This window comes from Coloeus monedula, assembly GCF_965178545.1.
Source record: "Coloeus monedula genome assembly, chromosome: 5".
Taxonomy (NCBI): Eukaryota; Metazoa; Chordata; class Aves; order Passeriformes; family Corvidae; genus Coloeus; species Coloeus monedula.
In genome coordinates, this window is record NC_138785.1 from 48,931,713 (window position 1) to 48,958,911 (window position 27,199).

Genomic DNA, 27,199 nt, shown 5'->3' on the forward strand with positions numbered 1-27,199 from the left:
ATGCAGTTCAACTAGAAAACTTCAGTCACCAGGAAGTTTTCCCACTGCTTTCTACACCCCTAGATATAACCATAATGCGAAAAGAGTGGGAGAAGAGGGCAAGACAAAATAGCGACAAGTCTTTTCGTTTTAGAAGTCAGATCTAAGATCACTGCAGCTGATGTCTTTGAGATGCCCAGCAGCGTAGGTGCTCGGAAGCAGGAGGGCAGTAGTACCTCAGTTATACTAACATACATCCTATACTCAATTACATACAAACCAGAGCACACCACGAAGTCACGTTCTCCAGAACTCTCAGACCTGTCTGGATCACACAATACTTCCACACAGTAACCCCAAGACTGGCACCACATAACTAAGCAGTATCACCTACAAAATTTCCCTAAGCAAATGCTAAAATGAAAAACCATTAAGTAAGGCAAATGCTTCTGTTTGTATTTCTGGGTACTATGAACCTACCAGACTAAAGCAAATTGACTATTTCCTCCTGTTAACCTTCTGTTCTAATGACTTGGGATTTTTTGACCACAGGCTTCAGCCTCATATGCAATATAAGATCTAAATTGGGTGCTTTCCTCTGCCATGTTTCAATGTTGAGGTATTTTCAGATGAATTTTAAACACTGGTGAACATTAACAATGGTGAACAGTAAGATACTGCAATTCCACTGGTTGTCAAGTGTATTACTTGTTTAGTTACTTGATTTACTATTTAGTTCAAAAATGCACATTTTTAATATAACAGAAAAAGGAATTTCAGCAGGGGTAGTGGGATCCAAAAGATATTTACACACTTTTGCTAAAAATCAGCTGCTTCACTGCTGGAAGTGTATTTATAGAGAAGTGTATAAAAGAACAAATTAAATTGCAAAATGTTAAGATGAAAAAGCTAGAAATCTCAACTTGATAGTACATAAATCCAGATTAGATTTAGTTACAGCTCACCCAGCTGCTGAAAGTAAGCTATTAAAAAATACTGTGTGACATTTCTCTTAGTGAAAAGGGGCTTCAATGTAATAATTAGGCTACTGATAGCAGTGGACAGAAAAAAAAAAGAGTAATTGAACCCAAATTTCCTTACTAAAAATTATTGTTGCTTTGACATTAGAGGCCAAAACAGACTACAGCTGCATGAAATGCTGCTTTCAGCAGCAAAGCCCAGCAAAGCTTCGGCTGCTCCTCCCACCCGCTTTGCTCTTGGTCACTATATCCTCAGTTGTCCAGTGAAAACAATGGTGGGGCTGCACTATTATCTGACCTACTGAAGTAGATTTAAGTTGAAAATATCTAGAGTATTTTAACTGACTGCATCATTTAACCAGTTTTTAAGAGTGTCCCCAAAAAAACATATCGTCCAACCTAGCCCATAGCAGAATGTAGTACAGAGGCAAAAGCAGCAGAAATTAAAGCTGACTTTGCAGCAAATTCCTAAAATTACATCTCATGTAAAGATCCTTTCTAAACCAGCTAATATTACCAGTGTTTTAGTTAGAGTGAAAAGACAGTTAAAGATGAAAGATGGAAGGCTTATATTCCAGCTTTCACTGCAAGTCTTAGATAATAGGTGTTAATTTCAGTAACTTGTGAATTCACTGAATTCTAGCAAGTATTCATGAGGTATTTTCAATTTATTTTGAGTGTCAAAAGGGAAATCTCTATTTTATTACAAAGCTCAGTAAACAAAACCAGCAATTACAAGTCACTCTACGCTGGGTGATTATGATGAGGCCTTTGATATCAACTTCACAAAGGAACCCCAAAGCATCTATTCCAATTGAATCTTTGTTGTCACACCGAAAAAAAATTTACTTTTCATCTCTTGCTGAAAATATCACTAAAAATCCCTAAAATGTAAGTCTGCACAACAGCTCTTTCTTTTGTATTTATTACACAGATAAGTATTTTAAAATACTAACCACAAATTAGAAAACAATTGTACTACTGTATAGCCTTCAAAACAGGCTCTTTGTATACATCCGTAATGATACAAAGTATTTGATCATACACAGATATTTTTTTTGGATGAAACTTAGCATGCTTTTGCTACATATAAAAAGTTTGCTCTGGTATGTGGTGAGACTTGATACATACAGTAGTTTTCATCCTAGCTAATGTGAACCTTCTTCAGCATGATACATTTTCCCAGGAAAAAAAAGTTGGATTCAAACCATTTTTCTGGACCAGAATTCCTAAAGGTTTTCCTACAGGGATTTCTGTAACTCAGGAAGACATTGCTATTTTTACAAATAGAGATACGGTCTTTATTAGGAGTGTCAGACAAAATTAGCAAGACAGGTAACTAATCTGAACATTAAAATCATCCTAATATTAGATGAAACAGTGGCTTACAAAAGATTACACATTAGCTTTCAAAACGCCAGAGGGGAGGGTTGACAATCAACAGTTTTATTTTAACGTAAATTTTCTTTTATAACATCCAGAAACAGTTTGCAGCATCTAATTCCTTTTAGCTATGATTTTGCTGAAATGGTCATGAATCTCACTTTCGCTGTAGGAAATTGGAAAATGTGAGTGCAGAATATACCTAAAGTGCCCTCTAGTCTGAACACACTTCCAATACTGAGCATGACTTGCTCTACAATTGTGAACCTGAACTGACTACTGACAAGGCACTGTGCATCAGTAACTGCTCTCAGTAGTGTGGAGCTGAAAGCTGCTCTTCCCTCCTTTATTATTATGCAATGAAAAATATAATGGAAGAAGAAAATGTGAAATATGAGAGTACATTTGAGACTGAAAGAGAGGAAAAAGATATTAAGATTAGAAAGACGTAACAACAGCAACTGACAATGTAAAAATAGTCAATGCAAAAGAATCATCAGTAAGGATTCAGGAAAGTTATGCAAGTGTGAAAAGCCTTATCCATGGAGTCTGGGACCAGAATCGATGAACTGCACCAGTAGCTAGTAACAGGTTAGGTGAGGGGTCCATGAGGTACAAGTACTATGCAAAATGCAAGTCACAAGATACTCCTGAAGTTGCGGAGTAGGAAATACACACAAAGTTACAAGAAACACTACTTGTCTTCTCCAGTGAAGCTCCCTGCTACCCTAAATCTGTAAAGGAGGCTGGTTGCTCTAAAGGACAATTTTCTATTTTGTTAAAAATTCATTTTTACATGCAATCTTCTCCAACCAGCATGTGCCCATCTTTTCTACTGTAAGTACTTCCACCTATTAGTACTATAGATGAATTGTGGTATTCTTGCAAGTATCACTGCCAGAAGCAGATCCTCAGGTCTAGGGGGAAACAAAAAAAAATAGGTAAAGTTACCTAAACACATTGTTTGATAAAACTTTCAAATGCGTCCATTTCACAGGGAAGTTTCCTGCCATTCTGCTTCAGCTATGAATTTTTAAAGATACCCTAGGGGTAACAGAATTTGTGGTACTTCTGGAACACTTCTACTCAGTTCTGAAAGAAGTTAAACCAGAAACAGAATTAGGTCAATCAACTGCTATCCATTCTTAAATACTCAGTGGTATTCAGATTCCCAAACTTGTATCATCATTTATAAATGCCTGTGATCTGAGTGCTTTTCGTTGTTTAGAATCTCAGTCTTTGCCTGTACCAAGCCATAGATTATGTTAACTGTTCAGGTACATTTTTAATAGACATTTGTCCAGGCAGCATAAAAAAGCACAAGAAATAGGGAAAGATCGTAGGTGACTCACACTAAGGGCAATTTCACCACTATGCCCATAATTTTTACAAGAATAAAAAATAGATTCAAATTTTATTAAGAACAATTTCAGAATAAAGACAGAACCAGAATAAAGACAGAATTGCTCCATAAAACAATACAAGGATAGGAAAAAAGTTACAGTCAAATAAACTCAGCACAAAGTTTACGTTCCATAGAAAGGAGGTGGCCATTGGAACCACTACTGGAACTGCATGTTCATACACCCTTAGCTCAAGTCCAACCATTCTGCTAATTCCTGAAGATAACAGTTAAACATGTAGCAGCAGCAGACTACAGAAAGATGGAACAGGAAAAGAATAGCTATTAATAGCAAGAAAGTAAGTTGTCTCAGCATCATTTAAAAAAAATAGGTTCCAACAAAGAAATAAAATAAAGCAAGAAACCAGATGGACAGAGAATTCTAATCAGATCTTCAGCGTTTTGCTACTGGTTTGACATAAAAAAGGCTGGTAGTAGAAGGATGGAGAATTAAAATCATGACTCACGATCTAATGCCTTCTTTCATTTTATTTCATTCATACAATCCAGAAAATGAGTAGAAATTAATGACTGTTTGTAAACCATAATGAAAGCTTTAGACACAAGTAATTGACAGATGTCTTATCTCACAACCATCAGATAATTTTGACTCTGTTTCAAAATAAATACACACAACCCAGTGGTTTTAGTGTGCAGAAACTCACCCGACATTGTTTGTTCCAGCTTGTGGATCAGTGACTTCTTAGCACATTCAACATCAGGACTTGGGTAATCCAGTACCTGTCTGCACCAGACTAATGGACTGATACATTTTTGTACTGGATTCAGTTTCTTCTTTGGAGATGTATATAACCTGGAAAAGAGAGAAAATAAATAATTTATGAGGACAGACAAAATGAGCATAAGATCAGCATGCAAGAAAATACCACATAGTATGCCATTTCTGTTTTTATACTCTACCTACACTATAGTACAATCCCAAAAGATAAAGAAAGCACAGATTTGACCCTAAAATTAATCATTTTGGATAGAGTATAACAGTGATAACATATGGCTACCTAAGGACTTCAGACACTTTATGTAGATGGACAATTTCACAATGTCACATAAACCTATAAATGAGGATTAATCGTTTCAGATTCACCTGAAGGAAGGAAACTGAGCACTACACAATAAAGAACTCTTGTTTTCCTAAACAAAGGAAGCAATAAGCATCTTAGTAGCCAAGGAGCAGTGCTAAAGTACACAAAACACAACTACTGTTTCAGTAGCCTTGAACAATGCACAATTTATTTTTATTTATTATTTCTATCCTAGCACCTGATCTTTTTGTACTCTTTGAACACAGAACAAAGGGACTATCTCTGTCCTAAGGAGGTATACAATCAAGCATTAGCAACAAGGAAAAAGAGATAATGCACATAGGAGAGTAGAGAGAAATAACGAGATTATATTGTTCTGCCAGATGTGCTGGCAGATGTACTTTGCTTGTCAGCATCTCCATTCATTTATTTTAACATCAGCATTCCATGACTGAAGAAAGTAGCAGTCCAGTTTAAAGGCTCTAGAAATTCAGCTGAAAACATCTCCTCCCTCAACAGACAGATTAAAGGAAAAGTCATAACCAATCACACACTCAAACCAGGGAACTTTAAGCCTTACTTTGGACTAGAACCAAACTTGGAAATGTGGTTCAGCAAAGACAACAGTGAATTGCAAGACATACAATGCTAACTAGAGATTATGTCATGTGTAGAAACAGCTAAACGAGTTTCTTCTAGGAGTAATGACAGATTTCATATTCCGAGTATGATTGTATGCCATACAGAGTAACTGAGGAACGTGACAGTCTAATCAGACATGCTTCTGTACAAAACATGTAACAAAAGTTGTTCCCTTTATGCCAATGACAATAGCAACACAGAAGTTATTTCCCACAACTTTCATCTCTACAAGATTATCTCATCTCTCATCTGTAATTCTAGAACTTGAACTCCGTTTGTGTTACAATAGCTTTTAGAGATTTTTTGTAATTACTACCATTAAGTTCACTTCTTACAAAAGCTTCCCAAGAAACATGTCTAAAAAACAGTGATCTTTGTTAAGAGCAAGCTCCAAAACACTCTTCCCTCTAACATTTAAATTAGCAAGCTATGCTTGCAAATCCAGGAGAGAAAATATCTATTGGCTGCCAGGTTTTAAAACAAAAATGAAGCTGTTTGTTACAATCCAAATAGTCACTGCCACTTACTGTAGTTCAAGGGATTTATGCTTTGGCAAATACCATGTTGTCTGTTATAGCTGATTTTGTAGAAATGCCCACAATCTTCAAAGGCACTCAGCCTAGAAGAAAAGCTAAAAACCCTTCATGTATTTATATCCCTGAAGATCCTTGAAAAGCACAAGAGTTGCTCAATTTTCACAGTTGTGTAAACAATGATGCCACTTTCTCTTATTTCTATGACTATCTCCATAGCATTAAAAGTAATGTTTAACATTTACTATCTAACATTTACTATCTACTAACTTTAAATTTACTGTCTTTTTAGTATTTGCCTGTACTCCTTTCTGTCCTAAGGTATGCTTATACAATACAAAGAAGCGTCAAAGGCAACAAAGCCAAATTTTGTCCAGTACAGGCCAGACTCACTCGTAGTTCTCTGGATAGCTGACATGCCTTGCTGTGTTTGACAAGTTCCATGCATGTTCAAAGTGTTTACAGTAGTACCCAGTATAAAAGGCAAGAAATTAAAGTGCATGTCCTCTTTGAGAAACACACAAAAGGGGTACCTTCAACAAACCTACAAGAATGTTCTAATCAAAAGTGCACCTGGTATTTTAAGCTTCAACTCATTCTTTTCAGGAATTCCCAACTGTTGCATTTGTTTCACAAGTAGCTTATTTACTGAAGCAATCCAGGCTCACACAGTTCCCTCTTTTCCACCTCCCTTTCTGACCAAATACATAGTGCATATTCTTCCACCTCTTTCCAGTCAACTGTTTTCCTTCATCAATCTTTGTTTCATAACTTAGATTTTAAGACAGAACTTGAGAACATACATATTTCATGCAACTCCACTACCTCTCAACACACACGTACATTGATGCAGTGACTGAACAGCTTTTTCAGGACAGTTTCTTGTACATCATGCAATTATGAAGCCTCATTATAAAGCAGTGATCTTAATATCCCACCTGACAAAGAACAGCCAATCTCAAGTTTTGTGACTGACTTAATTCTACTTGCTTTGCCTAATTTGGCTTTTACAAAAACCAAAAGGACCAAGAGCAAGGCTAAGAATCAGAGTGATGCCCCTATTACCTCTTCTTCTCTTCCCACCATCAGAAAAAGAACAGATATATGAAGCATGTGCAAATAACTTCACACAGCTAAGTGGTCTTCCTTATCAAACTGTTTGACCCAAAAGACATAGGCCCTCCTTAGCTGAAGAACCTTCCAGAAGAGATCCCATTTGTACCTGTCAATGCATTCTACAGCAATACAACAGCACTGATAAGCAGCACAGCAACTTCAAGACTGAAGATTACCAGCGTAACTTCATACATCTTTAACCACTAATAATCAACTCTCTCAAAACAGGAAGTTAAAAACAATTGAGGAAGCTGACAACTTACCACCCATACTACAGATGTTAACACACCAGAAACATATACTCCAATCTCTCCACAACAGAGTAAAGACTCTACAACTCAGTGACATAAGGTAAAGTAGAAGAAAACAGTATATAAAAAGGAGCTCAGGAGCTTTGATTTACTTAGAAACAACACTAAGAAGACCAGACACTATGATTCTGCTGCAGCCATTAATATTTCCTTCTTTTGGCTCTTACTAACTACACCACAGCAGCACCAACATGAGGCTGAGAGCAGCCTGAGGCTCTCCTGATTAGTTCCAGGAAGATGCAGCAGAGAAAAAGGCAGAGCTTTTGCAGGAAGACTGCTGTGACTACAAGTATATATGATGTCAGCCAAATGGGGCAAGCTGCAGCATGCTGCACTGGGACACAGCTGAGTCAAAAAAGGCTTTGAAGAAAGAGGACACATCACTGCAGTAGGAGTGGAATATCTGTGTATGGATTACCTCACCTGAGGAACAACTCCCAGTACATTAAAATACAAGAGGCTAGTTGCCACAAGCATGAAACAAGAAGCCAAGATTCTAACTGGGGGAAAAGAGGAAGAGTCTTTTTGTATCAAAATCCTTCCACTGCTCAGTATCAGAGTGAGGGAAAACATGCAGATGAACGTGAAGTCACAAATCTGAATTAGAAAGAAGATAGCAAGTGGAAGGAACTTGGAGTTAGTGCTCATTTATTTTAGCTACATTAGCTTTAAGCAAAAACTGGTAGGTGTAATAAAGGAAATTAACTGGGAGCATACAAAACATGATGCATGGAAAAGCAGGATGAAAAACCTGAAAATATCAAGAAGAGAAAAAGCTGAAATCCCAGGACAGATCAGTAAGAAATGCCTTAAAATACAAGAAGGAAATAGCACAACGAAAAGCTACTGAAAATATATAAAACAGGGGACAGTAATACTGGACAGTCTTGGAAACAGATAATTTAGAACACAATGGTGTCAATCTAAACTCTTTTAGGACAATTTAAAAGTTTCAGGAAACCCTATCTGAAGTGGCTTAAGTAAGTCAAAATTTAAGACAAATTTTGAATAGACACGTAAAGATCTGAAAAGCATCGCTGGCTGAAAGAAAAAACAATCACAAAATTAAGTGTCATCCTCCCTGCACTTATGTGGCCCACAGATTTCCTTTCCTTCTCCCCACCCCACAAAGGTCCTATGTACAGCTGTAGCTGAATGAGATACACATTGTTTAGCCTGTAATTCTTAGTTTTCAGCTCTACTTCACAGAATGCTTTTAGTTACAGGAGATGCACAAATTACAGCAAACTCCAATCTATGAATATAAACTCCAGGATGTGAATACTACAAATATGCTCTGACAGCCTCATTAAACCTTCATTTTAGAAGTGGCACATCTCAGCTATGCAATGCGATTTTTGCGTAGAATTAAGAACATCCAAGAGGTTGCAAAGTGGAATTTCGAACACAACTATCTTTCTCTGCTCAGCAATTAAACATAGTTGTGCCCTGACTAGTTGCTGGAAATTACTGGCATTATTCATCTCCTCATCCAAAAGAACATGTTGGTGTCTGAAAGGGATGTTGTAGAATGGGAAATGGGCAATCAATAACACCATCATGTAGCCTCCCTAGAACTATCAGAGAAATTGTACAACTGTCCACTATTTAAGAAGCGTTTCATAAGAAATTTTCTAGAGCATATATGCTCAAACACAGCATTGTTGATACTTATGCAGAAGAGAAAAAAGTTGAGAAGTTCTGTGTCCTACTAAATGTGTTCCAAAATAAAATTCTGCTTAATGACTTTGCTTGGGAGCTCTAACACCTACAAGTAGTAGAAATGTGAATCATGCCTAAACAATACATAATTATGTAGTAAATTTCAGGAATATCATTAAGACAGTAAAGGAAACTCGTATCAAAGCTTTCATTATATCGAAATATCAAGCATGTTTAAAAGCTGTAACTACCACAGAAGAAGACAGAAGTCGAAAAAGTTCTTCCTCAGGATTCTTCCTCCAGTCCTCAAATATCTGTTTCACAACAAACATGGATATCTCAAAGACAATAACCGAATTATTATTTAATGTTACTAGTTGTTTTTTTTGATAAAACTGGTAACTTCCATAATCCTTGGTTTTCCTACATGCTTCTTTTCATATTATCTTTCTAGTTTGTGAAGACATTATCTGAATTTGGTTAAATCCCAACAACTTTAAATCAAACTGATATTATATCTGCCACAAAATGAAAAGCATCCATTTCTCTTTTACTTACACCATGGAGCAGAAATTGATCAGAACCTGTCCAAGGGGTCTAAACCACATTAATCCAATTAAATGTAGCGGTTGAACAGGAAATGCTGCAATGTAATTTCAGCAATAGGATTTCATTCAGGTAGAGCTCTATCCTAAAATAGCCATGCTATACTTTACCAGCTCACTATGGCAAACCAGGATTCCAAAACAATGTTAGTGCGCAAGGGACATCAAGCAATATGAGATGGAAGACAATCATTACAGATGACAATCATGTATCTCAAACAGGCCCTTAGCCAACTAACGATAACGGATGGCTGGAATGGAAACATACACTTACTATAAACAGGTGCAAATTAGAAATAGCTGCTGAATGAGAGTGTAATAGTGAAAGTATGTGCCTTCCATTTCAACTAGTCAGGATACACAACCAACCTGAGGTCTTAAAAAACACTGAAACTATTACTTTGAACTATTTAGTTAATATAAAAAACCCACCGATAATTTCATTTTAAATACACAATAACTGCCTCTTGTTTATAAATGAGGTCAGTCAACTGTCAGCTATTTTAACTCTGCCAAGGAGACTTTATGCTGACATGAAAACATGGGTAAGTGCTAGGCTAGTTTTTATAGCACTATCATTTAAAGAGGACACAATTGTTCTGAAGTTTCCTGAGCAATTGCATGCACAAAATAGAGACACAGCAAGCTCTATACTCTTACGCACATGCTGCAAGTAATTTTTGAAGAAAAGCACTGCATGTTTTGCTCACATTTAAAACAAAACTCCTCAGAAAGCTTAGGTGAGTGACCATGTAACAAGTTACCACAAAGGAAGTTACAGCGGATTCACAACACATTAACTAATCTACAGTAATTGCCCACGTGTGCACACTTATCCTGCAATAAACTCAAGACAGCTCTCTTTTTAAAAACAGCACAGCAAGCCACCCTGCACACTGTTATCCAGATGTCTCCAACATGCTGCACATCCACACCCAATCTCACCCAGCAAGTCAAGCAAGAGGTGCACACCACTTCTCTGAAGATTTCTCCACTCTGGGTGCCTCTCTGCCCTTTTATCTTTTCAATTAATTAGTAAGAAAAGACCCGTTGAGATTAAAATTTGAAAAAAAATTAAATTTGATCCAATCTGGCTCAAGAACAGCCAAATAGGAACACCCGATTATGAATGTCGCTGATAACTTGAGGAAATAATCAGCAGGCCTAAAACAAAGTCTCCATGGGTCTGTGTAGAGCTCAGTACAGTGTGCAAGTACAGATCTGCCCATCTGCAACCCTCAGTACCTTATCAGGAAGAAAGTTTCAGCACATTAAACAATATTCAGAAGCATATGGACAAGAAACTCAATCTAAATTCACTGAAATATTTTTAATAACTTACCACATACATTACACATTGAAGATTGTCTCATGCTAGTGTTTAAAACTTAAAGCATATCTGAATTTAAGTAACCACAGAGAAGAAAAACAAGCAAAAATACAAACAGCCCCAAAGTTCACTAATACTATAATGCTGTTTTAATAGCTAAAGCTGCTATTAAAACAGTAGTGCCAAAGTTCCTTTGCTTGTTTGATAGCTGCACCTTCTCCTTTACTTTTTCACTTTACACTTCTTTTCTGTATACTTATCTAAATGCATTTAAAGAATTAAAAGCTAAAAGCGAGCTGATCAACTCTACAATGTAGATTTAAAGAAACATGTGACATTCCAGTATCAACTTCAATCACAGTATCAAGTGTTCTGTCTTAAATTCACAGCCACTAATGTGAGCATTAAATGTAAAACAATGTAATTTTAACAGTTAAGAAAATTCTTCTGCCATGACAAGGCTGCAGACAATTTCGTAATGGGGTATGAAAATGTCTTTATTTTACAAAACAGAAAAGAACAGCGATAACCAGCACCCTTTACCACCTATTATTGCCCACAGCAAGGTCCTTCTGAAATCGAAAGTAAAGACAAATCTAAACTTCTCTATAGAGACAAGCAAAACAGGTAAGATGAATCACTTTTTTATGAACAATGATTTAAATTTAGTTTCTTTCTGCAAGAGGTTTCCTCAGCTGCTAAGAGGTCTTTGACTTTTACAGTGTATAATCCCATATTTTAAGCAGGATTTTGGGTTAAGCAGTAGCGATCCAAAACCATTTGAACCTCAAAGAATTCATATGAGGCTTAAATTTCATCGAGTACATTCACCCTTTCAGTTGATTCAATTACTTTATGAGTGACCTTGCATAACCAAGGCTTTAGGAGCAGGATCTTTATGAAACAGTTTAAGGGAAATCCACTTATTCACATCAACCTCTCCTATCTTCACAGGCTTGCTTCTTTTTGATTGCTCTACTAGCCCTCTGAAAATTTCAAACTTCATTAAGAGCAATAACCTTCATTAATCAAATGCATAAATACAAAGTCATTTTACCTTCATAAGAAAATAAAAGGAGTTGGACGATTTAGTGTCTCAACAGTTGAATTAGAAGGTGTTTAGAAATTCCAGGAGCTTGATTTCCATTTTTATTAGGCACTTCAGAACAAAAATCTTCAAACTAGCCAAACTATGTTTATCATTAACTGCATGTAAAACTACAGCAGGAAAACACAATTTTTTAAAATTACATATCCATATTTTGTCATACGTATGGAAATAAGTAAATTTTTACAATTTCTCTTTTTTTGTTTCATGCATTTGTGTCTCTGTCAGTGTCACATGTCTGAGATTGAAAATTACCTGCTAAAACATTTTAGCTTTACAGTTGCCAAAATATTAGTAAAGGAATGAAGACGTGCAAAAGACTGCCTCTAAGTTTTGCTGTCTTTTGAGGACTAGAACTTGCACAGAAACACGATGGTGCCACAATAACTGGCAGCCAAACACCTGACACCAGCAAGGGCTGTGCTCAGGCAACCATGTGGCTGCCCCGTGAGTGCCCAGAACTGCATCAACAAAAACACACAGCACTTATGCCACCACCGTCACCATACGCTCTGTTGGGACATTAACTTTTACTTAGGAGACCCATTATGTTGCCCCTGATTTAGGATGAACATATAAAACAGTAACATCTCTTGTCACTAGAATTCATGTAATTTACAAATTTGGCCATCCCAGTCCAAACTTGCTGTGCAAATTTACCATATTCTATTTCCATCAAGGGCTGTAAGCCAGTAGATTACAAGGCATACAGTGAGAAATAAGAGTAGCTGCCTTGCACAGACTCATCTTCTGGGAGATGATGCCTTGTGTTAATTTAGTGTTGGATGAGAATAAACTTATGCTCTCATACTTCTCCAGTGGGTTAGGCTGAATGTCAGACAAATGACTTCTCCAAAGAAGTGCACACACTGTCTCCTCCCTGAGCAACTAAAACATTGCTCATGCATGGAATCATTCCAGCATTTTTAAAGGCGTTTCTAACTCTGAAAGACATTTTTGTTTGTTTTGTAAATTTGTCTGCATGTTTGCTTCCAAAGACCTTTGTAGATGGACCTACAACCAATTCTGCCGCAAGTCAGTTTGCCTGTGTTACACTTTTTGTCCCTGCACATGCTTCCCTTGCATTTTTCTGTTGACACGGTGTTGACACGGTGCTCCTCCCCACTATTTCCCCTGCAGCTCTAAGGCTGCTCCTCAACAACTCTCATAGGAAACTTCAGAACGACAGCTGGAGACAGCGCGATGTTTGGAGTCTTCTTGATTCTCAGTGGAAGCTCATCCAAGTGTAATAATGACAAGGCAAACAGCCACCTGCAGCTGTTTCTGCTGGAGCAGCAGGGTAAGCAGTCCATTTAGAACGAGGAACCACCTAAGGGAAACCGTGATCCTACATCATTAGCAATAAATTGGAACACCTAAGGGCAACACGCCTATGAGATGAAAAAGTGTTACATTTGCTGTCTTTACAACTGAAGGAAATCGAGACATAAAACATACGTGATGCATGTCTGAAGTCTAACAGTACCTGTGGGCTAATTCTGAACTACCCTAGAAATTTCCCCACATGTTTCTCAACGCCTCCCCACCTCCTGCACTCGCGGAAACACTGACGGCTGATTGTGCGGCAGCACTGGAGCCCGCTCGATGTCCGCGGGCCCCGATGTAACGCTCCCACCGCGGCCGAACAGCAGCGCAGGGCCGCGCGCCTCCGGTGAGCTCCAACGTCGTGTGCAGAAAGCGAAACACCCTTCCCCGGCAGGCTTCGGTACGTATCGCAGAGCTCATTAAGCCCTTCACCCAGCCCAGAGGGCGAGGCTGCGTCCGCACACAAAGCCCCGAGACCCCCCTCCGACATCAGACACGCGCCTGGAAACAGCCCCTTCCCCCCCGGGCACGGCGGGGGAAGTGGGAGGCGCAGTCCTGCCCGCCTCCTCACCAGCCCTCCCCCGCCCCATCCCCACCCCGGCCGCCTCCTCACCAGCCGGTCTCGTCCTCATCGCAGCCGGCCAGCCGCTCCAGCTCCTCTGGCCTGAGTACTGCCGCGTCGTCCAGGAGGCCATTGCCGCCGCTGGGCTCCTCGGGGAGCGAACACCGGGCGGCGGCCCTGGGGCTGAGACAGCGGCCGTCGAGCGACGGGGAGGCGGCGGGGGGTGGCGAGGAGGGCCCGGCGCTCGGCAGGCGCTTGGGGCTGGCGGGGGCGGCGGGCAGGGCGCCGTGGCGGTTGCGGAGCTGCTCATTCTGCTTCTCTAGCTTCTTCACCAGCTCCTGAAGCTTCCGCACCTCCGCGTCTGCGTTCACGCCCGAGCCGACGTCCTCCATGGCGGCCGCCGGCAGAGCGGCGGCTGCGCGGGGAGAGGCGGCCGTGCGGCCCCGTCTACGCGGCCGGGCGGCCGGCGGCGGGGCAGGGCCGGGGCGGGGCGCAGGACGCACATCCGCCGCCGCCATGTCACCGCCTCCTGGCTGGGCCGCCGGAACCGCCGCCCCTCGCGCCGCCTGCTCCGGGCGGCGCTGCGCGGAGCGGAACGGCCCTGGCGCGGCACGGAACGGCCCTGGCGCGGCACGGAACGGCGTGCGGTGGCATAGCATGGCGGCGGGTCGCCGCCCCGGCAGCGGGAGGCCGTGACTCAGCCCCGCTCGGCGCCGTCCGCCGGGCTCTTGCGGCAGCATTGCTCCTGAGGGAGCAGCCTGGTCTGGCCTGACCTCCAGTGTCTTGGGGACCAGACAGGAGTTGTATGGGAAGCCCCAGAATACCTTCTAAAAATGTTCAAAACCTCTAAACAATACAAGGTGTGCCCCTAGTCCAAGGCCTAGGCGATGGTGTTGGGCCTACTGTGTATGACAGATGTGTGAACTGAACTTCCCTTGAGTCTTTAATTTTGTATAAATATATGCATATTCATGTAAAGATTGTGGTGGTTTTGCCATCTATAGCAAAACTTAGCACCTTTAGTTTGAAGTAATTAGTGGGACTTTGGGATTTGTCACAGAATCACAGAATGGGTAAGGTTGGATGGGACCATGGTCATTGTTCTGGTCCAACCTCCGTGCTCAAGCAGGGTCATCCTAGAGCACAGGGCACAGGATTGTGTTCACTGGGCAATGTGTTCCAGTAAGGAAGTTCTTCATAATCAGGTGGAACTTGCTGTGCATTATTTTCTGCCCCTTGCCTGTTGTCCTATTTCTTGGGATGTTTTGTGTCTTGTGACAAAATGTCTCCAAATTTCATCAGCTGGTATTGTGGGGATGCTCTGCATCCCCCTTCCCTGAGCCACTGAGATAGTGTCCTTAGTGCCGTCCTTTCACAATTTTTTCCTCTTCCCAAATTCCGTCTACTCAACAGCATCATATTGGAGCCTGCTTTTGCTGGGGAGAGGAAGAACACCAGCAAGTGGGCCAGAGGATAGCTGGAGACTGCAGGAGATGACACTGCAGTGAATAGTTTTTACCATGCTCAGGAAGGGAAGAAGGAAAATGAGACGGGTGCTCAGACCTGCGGGATGTGCTGAGAAGGTGCAATGTTTAGGGGCAGTAAATGCCACACAATCTGGGTTGTGTTAGGTATGGTGCATGGACTGCTGGCATGTTGAGATTCCCAGGCATGAGTTTACAGCATCCTTACCAGACTGGGTCACTTCCTTGCCTTATGCAACACTCTCCCCTTATACACTCAAAGATTACATTCTCCGTATGTATAGCATTATTTGAGGATTTATGCTGGGGTGGTTTTCAACTGTTACTGTTAGCTTCTCAGCAGAATCCAGGCCTTTCATCCATAAATGCAATTTATATCATTGTTTTCCCAAAACAATTATCACCTTAAGTGTTTAACTGTATTAAAATACTTCAGGGCTGGTATCTTTCAACAAAGCAATTTAAATTACTCTTATGGTAATGTCTTCATTATCTGCAAGTGAAACAAATTTTTTAGCAGCAGCAGACTTTGCCACAGATTTTGTATAGTTCTCACAGCTATAAAACTACTGAACAGTTTTGGCCTATTAGACCTTTGGCACTGCTCACTGAGACCACATTAATGACCATCATAGCTCCCTGGAGACTGGTCTGTAAACCAGTTTGTAAATCCAGCTCATTCTTATGTCTGTATGATATGGTACAAAGTCAAGTGCCTTAAGAGAATCCAGATATATTCTGTAAGAACAGTTACTTTATCAACAGAATTTACAGTCCTCCAAAAGGCAAGGGAAACAATTATATAAAGGTTTTTGACAATAAGGATCTTCCATGACACTGACACTTTAAGTGACAGTGACACTTTAAGTGACTACTGACAATTCAGTGCTTGGTGGGTCCTAACCTATGCAGGGAAATTTATTCAAAATTAGAACATTTATAGCAGGACCACAAAATACAACTTCCTTATTCTCCTTTAACTATCCTCAGACTAAATGTCAGTGGCACAAGAAACCCTCAGTCACTTGAATTAATCATGCTTTTATAGTAGCAATAGGAGGAGTTTAATCCTTGCTATACTGCAACTACTGGGATCAGGATGGGTCCGGTGGCTGGAACTGGGTGTGTGACAGTATGAAGTGGGTCTGTGACAAAGGGAGTGCAGAGAAGGACCAGGACCACAAACAGACCCAGATTCCTGGGAGCTGCTGCCAAAACTGTAGCTGTTCCTGGTGATTTTGTCATGTTTAGGGGCCTCCTCTGTTATGTAATGGGGCAGCTCTGAGAGCTCTTTAGTGGTCAGTGCACTACTTACATCCTGCCTCTCCTCTACTTCCTCTTCCTTCTTGCTTTCTCTTTCCCCAGTTCATTTTATGGTCTGTATGTCCCCCAGATTTCCTACTACATCTTTCTGTCCCCTGCTGACACCATTACTTTGCTGTCAGCAGCTGTAGCAATTTTTTCTCTCCCCAAGATATGCTCCCTGCAGGTGTGTGTGGACAAAGTGGGAGGAAAGTGAGAAAAAAGTTTCAGAAAAAAGTTTCAGAGCTGCTGAATCATCTATTTTTACAAAGAGTAAGGGCAGTAGAGATGAACAAATGGAGTCACTGCTTAATAGTCACCATAGCCTGTGCTTTGAACAGCAAGAACCATGATTCTGCTTTCTCATTCATTCTTGTGCTGTGAGTGCCCTTCTCATGTGCTGGGAATTGAAGAGCAGCAAGGCTTGGAGCATAAGCTTCCTATGAAATATCAGGCCAATAATAGACTTCGATGACCTTTTTGGTCATCAGATTCCAAGCTTGCACTGGCCAGATGTGAGACCACACCCAAGCAGAGGTCCCTGGGTGATTATAAACAAATAGTATTAATTGATAGTAATGCCACAAAAATGAAACCTTTCCACTGCATCACAAGAGAAAGAGAAGTTCCTCTGCATGTGAAATTAGTTCTGTTGCAGCTGAACAGCTGTGATTGCACCCACACCGTCTTTTCCCTTTCCTCAGAGAGGGAGGTGAAAAGCAGCCTTTCCACAGCACTATTTTTGAGATCTCAGGACATGCATGGTACTTCTTTTGTCTGACTTGGGGCAGGTTCTAAACTCATGGGATGAGAGGAAATGAGGAGCACTCTCTCCTAAGGAAAGGAAGTCTGAGCAAGGCTCTCGTGTCACTCAGATAATTCAATGCACATCCTTCTGACAAGTGGTTCCCAGAAAAAGGCCACCAGGAGCCTTGTTTTGCTGACCTTTGAGCTCTCTAGCATGGACAGCCCTATGGTTAGTTTCTCACAGCTGTGATTTGCTGAATTGTTGTCTTTACATCTGTCAAAACTTTTAGAATCTGACTTTGAAACCTTGATTTCACTTGTCACCTGGGAGGACAATTCCTCAGGGGGAATAGTACATGAAGATGGGCAGATGCATGGTAGGAAGTTAACATTTGTTGCAAATACTTAACTTGATGCCTGGAGAACCGGACTGGTTTTTAAGCAGCTTTGTTTATTCTCTTGCAGAAGGGTTGTTGCCTGCCAGACTTCTCAAAGGAGGTGTTCAACAGGCCCACACGTGTTTGTGTTAGGCAGTGTTTAGCTAAACGTTTGACAAAATATTAAGTATTGTTTATCATTACAATATATACTGTGAGCTGACATTGAATACAGAGTGGAAGAAGCATGTTCCTGTCATAGTATGTCCCTTTCAGGATTAAAGTCAGAACTGTTCGACTGGTTGTACCAAAGAACCAACATTGTAACTTCAGTTATTTGTAAAAGATACCTCTGAGTATATTGGGCTCATCAGTGGTGAGACAACATGTTTAGCCCTTTAGATTGGACTTTGGAAACTCAGAAATGCACTCAGTGTCTCAGTACCCATCCCCTAAAAACTGTAAACAGCAGTGAGGTGTGCATAAATACACTTTAAAAGTCTTTATAAATAATTTTTTAAAGGTATTTTCTGCTGACGATGTCATGGAGGAGAGACCCACAATCAGTACATCGGTCTCCTTATCAAGTTACAAGCCTGCCTGAAGGGCAGGCAAAATTCCAGCTAGGTTCTGCTGTTGAAAGTACATCTATGTTTGGTATCATCAAGTAGAAAATGTAGCTCCTTGGCATGAATTTATGTGCCTGTTCTTTTTCTGCACAGAAAAAAAAGATGTTAACATTTTGACCACAACCATCTTTAAATATGTATTTTATGCTCTGGAGCCAGAGCAATTCTAGAATACTGGACAATCAGATTCCTAATGAGTCTGATATTCATGGTATACCATGTGGCTAGAAAGTGTATGAACAGTATGCACATCAACCTTTTTAGTTTTTTATAATTGGTTTACTGATTATCCTTTTCAAGTATTATCATCACAGTTGAGCATTGGAATAAATATTTCATATCACAAAATTGCAGAGTGGCTGAGGTTGGAAGGGACTTGGAGGTCATCTGGTTTAAGCCTCCTGCTCAAGCAAAGCCACCTGTCTGACTGTGTCCAGATGGCTTTTGCCTATCTCCAAGCGTGGAGACTCCACAACCTTGCTGGGCATCATGTGCCAGTGCACAGTCAGCCTCAGGGTAAAAAAAAATTGTTTCCTGATGTTCTTGTGGAGCCTCCTGTGTTTCAGTTTGTGCCCACTGCCTCTGGTCCTGTCACTGGAAAAAAGCTGGCTCTCTCCTCTTGGCACACGCCCTTCAGGCATTTGTATGCACTGGCAAGATCCACTTCTTCCCTACCTACCGAGCTCTCAGCATTTCTTGATAAGAGAAAGGCTTCAGTCCCTTCATTTTTGTTGCCCTTTGCTGGACTCTCTCTGCAATGTCTGGTTCTCCCTTGTACTGGGGAGCCCAGAACTGGACGCAGGACTCCGTATGTGGCCTCCTGAGTAGGAGGGAATAATCATCACTCAGCCTGCTGGCAATACTTTGTCTGAAAGAGACCAGGATACCACTCGCCTTCTTCACAGCAAGGACTTGTAGCTGGCTCATCTCCGACTTGGTGTCCACCAGGACCCTCAGTCCCTTCTCTGCCAAGCTGTTCTCCAGCTGGGTGGCCCTCAGCAGATACTGGTGCAGGGGATTGTTCCTCCCCAGCTGCAGGACTTTGCACTTCTGGATGAAGATCATGAAGTTCTCCAGCCAGCTGAGGACCCTCTGGATGGCAGCATGACCCTCTGGTGTATCAGCTGCTCCTCCCAGGGTAATGTCATCAGCAAAGTTGCTGAGGGTACACTTGGCCCCATCATCCAGGTCATTAGTGAAGACATTGAACAGGACTGGATGCAGCTCTGACCTGTGGGGTACTGTATTAGGCACTGACCCCCAGTTAGACTTCATGCTCTTTTTGGGCCTGGATCACTGCAGACACCTGTTATGCCTTGGTACAGTGAATTTAGGGGAAGGTTGTTTGATTCACTCTGGGCGATGCATGGCAGAAACAACAAAAATATCAGCAAGTTCAACAACAAAAAAACTTTTACTTACAAACTTTAGAAGATTAAGGGTAGAGTAAGGTATTTGGCAAATTTTAAAACAACATCTAGACAAAATAAGGCACTTGACAAACTTTAACTAAGCAATGTTAAACTTAGCCAAATTTAACTTACTCAGACACAACAAGGCACTTTCTAAGGCAATGACTGGAATTTTTTAGTCTGGCTTACAGTGTATTTTGAGAAGAAGTTAGGAGAAGAAAGAAAGAAAAGGTGAGGGAAGGGAAGGGAAGGGAAGATGGGAAGAAGGAAAAGAAAAAAAGGAAAAGAAAAGAGAAAAGAAAAGAAAAAAGAGAAAAGAAAAAAAAGAAGAGAAGAGAAGAGAAGAGAAGAGAAGAGAAGAGAAGAGAAGAGAAGAGAAGAGAAGAGAAGAGAAGAGAAGAGAAGAGAAGAGAAGAGAAGAGAGAAGAGAAGAGAGAAGAGAAGAGAGAAGAGAAGAGAAAAGAAAAGAAAAGAAAAGAAAAGAAAAGAAAAGAAAAGAAAAGAAAAGAAAAGAAAAGAAAAGAAAAGAAAAGAAAAGAAAAGAAAAGAAAAAAGAAAAGAAAAGAAAAGAAAATTCAGTTGTGTCATGGAGTTAGCTACCAGTATTTCATGTTTATCAATCACTTGGAAATAACTTAGTTGCTCTTTAGAAAACTGCTGAGCTCAACATACTTAAAATGCTGTGGTGACACTGAAGTGTCTTAAAACATTGGGAAAGGATTTTCTGTTGTCAAGAAGATTAATGATTTATGTTCATTTGAGAGTGCAGTGATTTTAATCAGTTGGGTAACATTAAGTGAAACCTTACATGTCTCCACCCTTATGAAGCAATCTGTTCTATCATTCAAAAAAAAGTTCCTAAATTTGCTGAGAACTCTCCCAACATGCTTTTATTAACAAGCCAATGCTGGAAGGAAAAAGCTTCATTGCACTCAAGAAGTTTTTAAAACAGTTGTCCCTCTGCACTTTATTTAGCAGGAAAAGGCACCAATTCTTCAGAATGCAAAGTAATTGGAGAGTCAGCAACTTTCAAATGTGTTGAAAGTTTGAAATGCTGCACACTGGAAAAGCTAGTATGTTTAAAATATCTTTTTGCATATATCTACAGAAAAATTTATTGCTGAATAGGAGAGAGAGGCTATACAGATTGCATAGACAAAACTTTGCAATTAAATTAGGTTTATGCTCAGTTGATTTATTAATGGCTTGTGTTTAACAAGGCTCTGCTTCTCTCTGAAGACAGTATGCTAATACTGACAAAAGTAATTAAGATTTGCAATCAAGAAAGGAAGATGTGTGACCATGAGTAACCAAAATACTGTATGCAAACAAAAGAATTACCAAAGAAGCCTGAGATATTACTTTGGTACTCGGTCTGGAGAGAAAACGAGAATATGTTATTTGAGAAGTGGCATATCACTGTATTATTGAAAACTACACCGTAATGCAACTTTTGCTCTTTTTTTTTTTTTTTTTTCCTTCCCATGTTCTCTTTTGAGAAAGTGTTTGGCTATTTTGCGCAGTATCGAAGGTATCCATCGCCATCTAGTGACACCATGTTGTGCCTGAGTCGGAATTGAGCACGTTACAGAGCGTTCCCAGGGAGAAGATGGTGCACAGAACTCTTGCCACCCTCTTTCAGAGAACTTGAGGTCAAGAGACCTCGCTCACGGCTTTGGTGGCTCAGGGCTCACATCCTGAGGAGGTGGCTCAGGGAGGGTACAAATTTGTGTGGAGAGTTTTTAGTGGGACGTGGCTCTTGCCATGCCTGTGAAGTGGGGAGGTAGCACAGGTAATGTGTGTGCTCTGGCCTCTGCACTAATATTTTCCTGCCCACATTTTGGGAGCACTTGGAGAGGACCCCCTGCACATTCCACTGTGGAAGAAGTATTAGGAGGATGCCATGAAGTAAATCCTACAGTGCAACCAATCCCAACACTTACTGATCTTCTTTTCTTCAAGACCAGTGTTATTTATCACAGTGTCATGATTTTTTCCTTTGGGATTCTTATATGGTAATTTTTTAATATATCAAATGAGGGTTGATTTTACCCAACAGTGGTAAAATGACAAATAATTCACAGGACTGAGTAAAACATTCCCTCTGTGGTGTCCTGCTGCTCAAATAAACCAGCTAAACTCGGGGAGAAGCTGAATTAGCCACTGTGGCCTCTGTCAGCAAGGACAAGCAAAAGGAAAGCCCCTGCAGGGAAACTAAAAGAAAATTAAAATTCATTTGTTTGCCAGAGTGTGTTTCTCAGGGGCTAATTAAGTGCATACCTTTTTGCTGAAGTTCACAAGAAGAACCATCATTAGATTTCCTTCTGCAAGAACATAGAGTTTGTGAATGAGAGGCAAATTGGGAAAATATTGTTTAGAAATCACAGTGGAATACAAGAGCAGGCTGTGCAGGAAGGGTGGGCAGGAGACCCCCTGGAAGGGCTTGCAGGCAAATGGCCCTCTCATACTGGCTCTCAGCAAAGTCAAAGGAAAATACTCTGATCTTGATAGGACAAGTCACTCCCTAGAAGTCAGTAGGCTTGATACAGAGATTCACCTGCCCAGTTGCAGGTGGATCTTGATAAACAATTTGACGTAAAAAAACCAGGACAAATGTATTCCATTATTTTCCTATTGAATTATTTGCTTCCCTTCTAATATTATCACAATATTCACCAAGCAGACTGGTATTTTTTCTTTTTCAGTAATGACTACAACAGCAAGACCATCCTTCAAAATATACAGTACAATTAATCTTATTTATTTTCATGTGATTTTGCTTTATTTTACAGACATTTTAGAGACTATTAAACATTAGAAAAACCAACCTGATAAAATGGTATGTGTCATTATTCATACTTCTGCTTTGTATTTCCTCTGTTTCTGTTATTATCCCCTTTAGATTTTAGGATCTTTGTTTGGAGCAGTCATCCAGCTTTTGTTTTTAAAGTGCTTCATTTGTCACTACTACACCTAATAGAACTACTCAAGGGGAAGTCAAGCTCTGCAGACTATAACTAGCTGAAATATTATTTTAAAAATCTTGGTGCTACTCAGTTGATTTGAAGTATCAGCACATAATGAGCCAGAATGGTGTAGTCAGATAACTGTGGAAGGCAACTGGCATTTCTTTAAGCCTAAAGTGCTCCAGAAATTATCTTCACCATGTATCCCAAAGGGAAAAATTATGGAATAGCAATTAACTGAGAAACCCTGAACTTTATAAAGTAAAGAGTGAGTCTACAAGGAACAGAAAATGAAAAAATGTCTTGCCATACAAAAGGCATGTGAAAATGTCAAAAGTGAAGCTTAGGAAGAGGCTGCAAAAGAAATTTAAGCAAATAGTAAAATGTACCTCAGCCATATAAACAACAAAAAAGGAGTGGATGCCTTATAAATCACGGATGTGGTTGCAATTAAAGGTAATCAAGGTCCCACCCCAAGCTACCTGACTGTTTGGCTCAGCATGAGTAATTATAATGTCGCAGTACACAGAGGTAAACCCAAAGATGTTCATGAGAATGGGTGTGGAAAGAGAAATTGTTGTGTGCAAGGTGAAACTGAAGGCTAAGGAACTCACTTGTCAAGGAGGCCCAGTAGCAGAGATAATAAATCCAGTAGTAAGGTTTTTACCAAAACAGACAACAATACCATATGATTAAAAGAATAAAAAATAAAGTAGCAGTATTTAGGGAAAAAAGTGATGCACAAAAGTGCATTATGGTGATTTCAGTTGTCTACAAGGACTCAACATTTTGTGAAAGAAACAGATATGAAAGTAGATAAAAATTGGAGACATAGTTACCAAAGATAGATTGTGACAAATCAACTTGGTATTTTTCTTTGCTAAAATACACAGTGTTTTTAGAAAATTAAATTGCAGTCAAGTAAATCCATATAGATTTCAGTAAAGTGACTGACATGGTGTTATATGGAAATCAGTGTGATAATGCAGGAAAATCAGATGAAAATGAGTCATGGTTTTAAAAGGTTAAAATTTTAGCTAAGAGTTAGAAGAAATTTGTTTGATTAAGATACAAAGTAGAAAACAAAAGATAAGTTAATGATTATTAGATGCCTAAGCTAGAGCTAAGTGATGTATTATTTGCCATTATATTTTTGTTTTAAGTTTTGTTTATAGAAGGAAACAGAATAAATGAACTGTCATCAAAACAAATTGAAACTAATAGAACCAAGAACAGCATCTGGGTTTTGTAATAATTAACTAAAGTAGGAGATCTTGGGCTGCACCAAGAGGTCATGAAGACCTGCCAACAGTAAGAAGGTAAAAAGGTCAGTGTGAGGAAGATATTCCTGACTTCATCTTTCAGGACCACTGACCCAATTCAAGAGAGAAACTGCGCATGCACGAAAGACTGATGATCTCATTTTGATACAAAGTGGAGGATGGGAGGTGCTGGGGTCATACAGATGTAGAAGATGTAAAACTTTGAGTAAGAAATAGAGAACGAAGAACCTTGTACTTCCCTGGCATGTCTTTAGGACGCTACTCCCATGCCACCCACCAGTGCCTGAATAAACATACCACTTTCTAACTTTAATTAGTAAGAGGGTCTTCTGTCCGTGGATATCAAGACTTAACGAATCAAAAGAAACCAGCCAAAGAATAACAGCAATTACTGTACTTAGAGGAAACTGCTCTGGCTATAGGGGATGATTTGTATAACTGGATTAGGGACTGACTGTATTTATAATTTCTGTTAATGGTTATGTCCAAAGAAAAGAAATATTTAATGAAATACACTTGTGACCGAAAGAAAATATCTGAACTGCTGTAAAACAAGTCTCAATTAACAGAAGTCTAAAGCAACAAAGATAAGGTACTTAAAAGACTGGGAGGAATTTCTTCAGAAACTACAGGTTCATTAGCTGCTGAATAAAAATGAAGAGAAAACCCTGGCTGGAAGTGTTTATGCAACTGTTTAAGCTGAGACCTTACGGAGAGTACTCAGAACATGTCTGTCACAGTGAAGAAAGATTAATACACAGTCAGAGAAGGTTAGGAGAGAAACCTTAAAATGGCCAAGGAAATAGTGATACCTTCAGTGTAGGTCAGAGGTGTCTTGTTTGGCTCAACCAGATGAAACCAGATGTGGTTTCAGAGAGCAACAAGAGTAAACACTGGGGAGGAAGAACTGTGCAAGTCAAAGAACAGTGCTCCACGAACATGTTTCCCAGCTTCCTCCACATTCAAGTTGCAATTCTACACAGTCTGAACATTCCCAGTGCAAACAATACATTAACAAGCAGTACACTGATGGTTTGCTATAACCAAAAACTGATCTTATACTCCCTATTTATTCCTATTATCAGTGGGAATTAAAAGCTTGTAGCATCGGGATCCCTCAGGCCCCTTTGTAATTCAGGTAAGCTGCAAAAGTACAAGATTCAGTGTTGGGTTTTGTTAATGCATGTAATAATTATGAGTGTCAGTACACATACTACGTTGCAAATGTTCACTGACGTATTTCTCTGTATATATATGTATATATATGTTTTTGACTTCAATCAAAATTTGAAGCTGAGGTATTACAATATGACAAGTAAAATAGCAATAGAACTATTCTACCTTGTTGTTAGGTAGAATATAAATTTTTTAATACTTTAAAACAATTGTATTTCCTCTCAAAATTAAAAAGGAGAAATAATATCTGAACATGTAGTTACCATAATGGAAAATCTATTTATTGAGAGCTTGACAATAATAAGCACAGCAGAATATGTACATTTTATTAGAAGTTACCTTCTGTATGAATCCTTCTCTGTAAAAATCCCCGGCCCTTTGCAGTATTGTACTTTGTACACATGCAGTTTAACTGATTTTATCATTTTCAGCTTGAAACAATCTTTGGAGTGAGCTGTGACCTTCTAAATGCCTTTGTTGCTTGGTGGAAAGGCTGAGTCACTTGTTGTAAGGGATTTATGGAGGATGCAAAATCAAAAGACTATATGGGACAGATTCAGCCCAGGTGGCTGAAGTCAGGGGTGATCTAGGGCTAAATATGAGTCACATTTAGGCTTCCTCCAGGAGAAGGGAACTGTTTTGGGCTGAGGCATATTGCCCCCATCACAACCAAGCCTGCACATTAGGGCATGGTAGGACTCTGGTGTCTGGCTCAGTAAGAAACATTTTGCACTTCCTTTATTAACAGGTCTGAACCTGTTCCACTGCTGCACAATTCTTGAAGTACAGAAAGCCCTACATAAAAGCTAAGCTATATTCAGACATCAGAAGATGTGCCAAAATGACAAAAGTCAACCCTTAGTGGAAAGTTCAGAGCAGAGGGAAAATTAAAAGGCCTCTTATTTTTAACTGAGAATGTAGCAGTTTGTCTCAATTTCCCAGCTCAAACAATGTGGCAGGCTGGCAAGAGTGGGATATTTTCTATGGGCTCAGTTCCTGGTATTGTTTGCAAGCCAAATGTGAGGGTAGATAGTAATGCGTCAGCCCACTCGTAGTCATGGCACAGGCATCTCCTATGAGTGACAGGCCTGGGTACTAGAACAAAGAAACACACGAGGCAAGGGACTTAAAGTCTTCTTCCTTTCTCGTAAGCATTTTGGCAAGAAAATTTTGAGAAAAGCTGTTGTTCTTTGTACCAGTACTGGCAAAGAATTTCAGTGTGCTCCTTAGCTGACCCTGGATATCAGGTAAAATGTGCAAATGAATGAAGATTCTTTATGTTCTTTTCCATGTTATATATTCACATTACTTTCCTGTCATGCTATTACATTAGCACATTAAGCCACCACTCAAATCAGGCTGCACTGTGCTGAAGACAGAGACCTGTTTTTAACAACTAACTCCCTTGGTTGTGGCAAGTTGCACTGCAGCATTACACCATAGTACAGAGAAAGAGGAAAGGAAGGTTTGACAAATGTGTGTGGTTATATGATTTTACCAAACATTCCAGCAGGCCCACCACTTATTAAAGTAGTTCCATAAACTCTTTTGCAAGTTTATGGGTCTGCTAGCTTTAGAGAGGTGTATGCATGGATTTTTGAAGGCTAATTTGGCCTGATACGTACTTCTTTTACCTTTCATTCATTAAATCAATAACTCTATTAGTGTTCCCTGCGAAGTCTTCTGAGTTTTACTCCTGGTATTTCAATAACCTGACTGTTTGATAAACTATTTCCACAGTTTCTTTTTCCTGCACGGAATTAGCATTCATTTCTGACTCCTGCCTAGACTGTGGATATGAAAATCCCAAAATGTCAGGTTACATAGCTGCATGCCGAAGG

The 27,199-nt window shown here is 40.0% G+C and overlaps 1 protein-coding gene across 2 annotated transcripts in view; it reads right to left on the reverse strand.

Moving 5' to 3' along the window:
• The window catches only part of SLAIN2 (SLAIN motif family member 2), a 34,237-nt gene extending 19,797 nt beyond the window's left edge, over positions 1–14,440 (reverse strand). For both annotated transcript variants that reach the window (XM_082281758.1, XM_082281757.1), the window contains exons 1-2: positions 14,034–14,440; positions 4,410–4,558 (exon numbers count right to left, since the gene is read on the reverse strand). In XM_082281758.1, the coding sequence (XP_082137884.1) occupies positions 4,410–4,558; positions 14,034–14,374 (490 nt within the window). In that variant the 5' untranslated portion in view covers positions 14,375–14,440. The remainder of the gene's footprint in view (positions 1–4,409; positions 4,559–14,033) is intronic.
• Between the last annotated feature and the right edge of the window lie 12,759 nt (positions 14,441–27,199).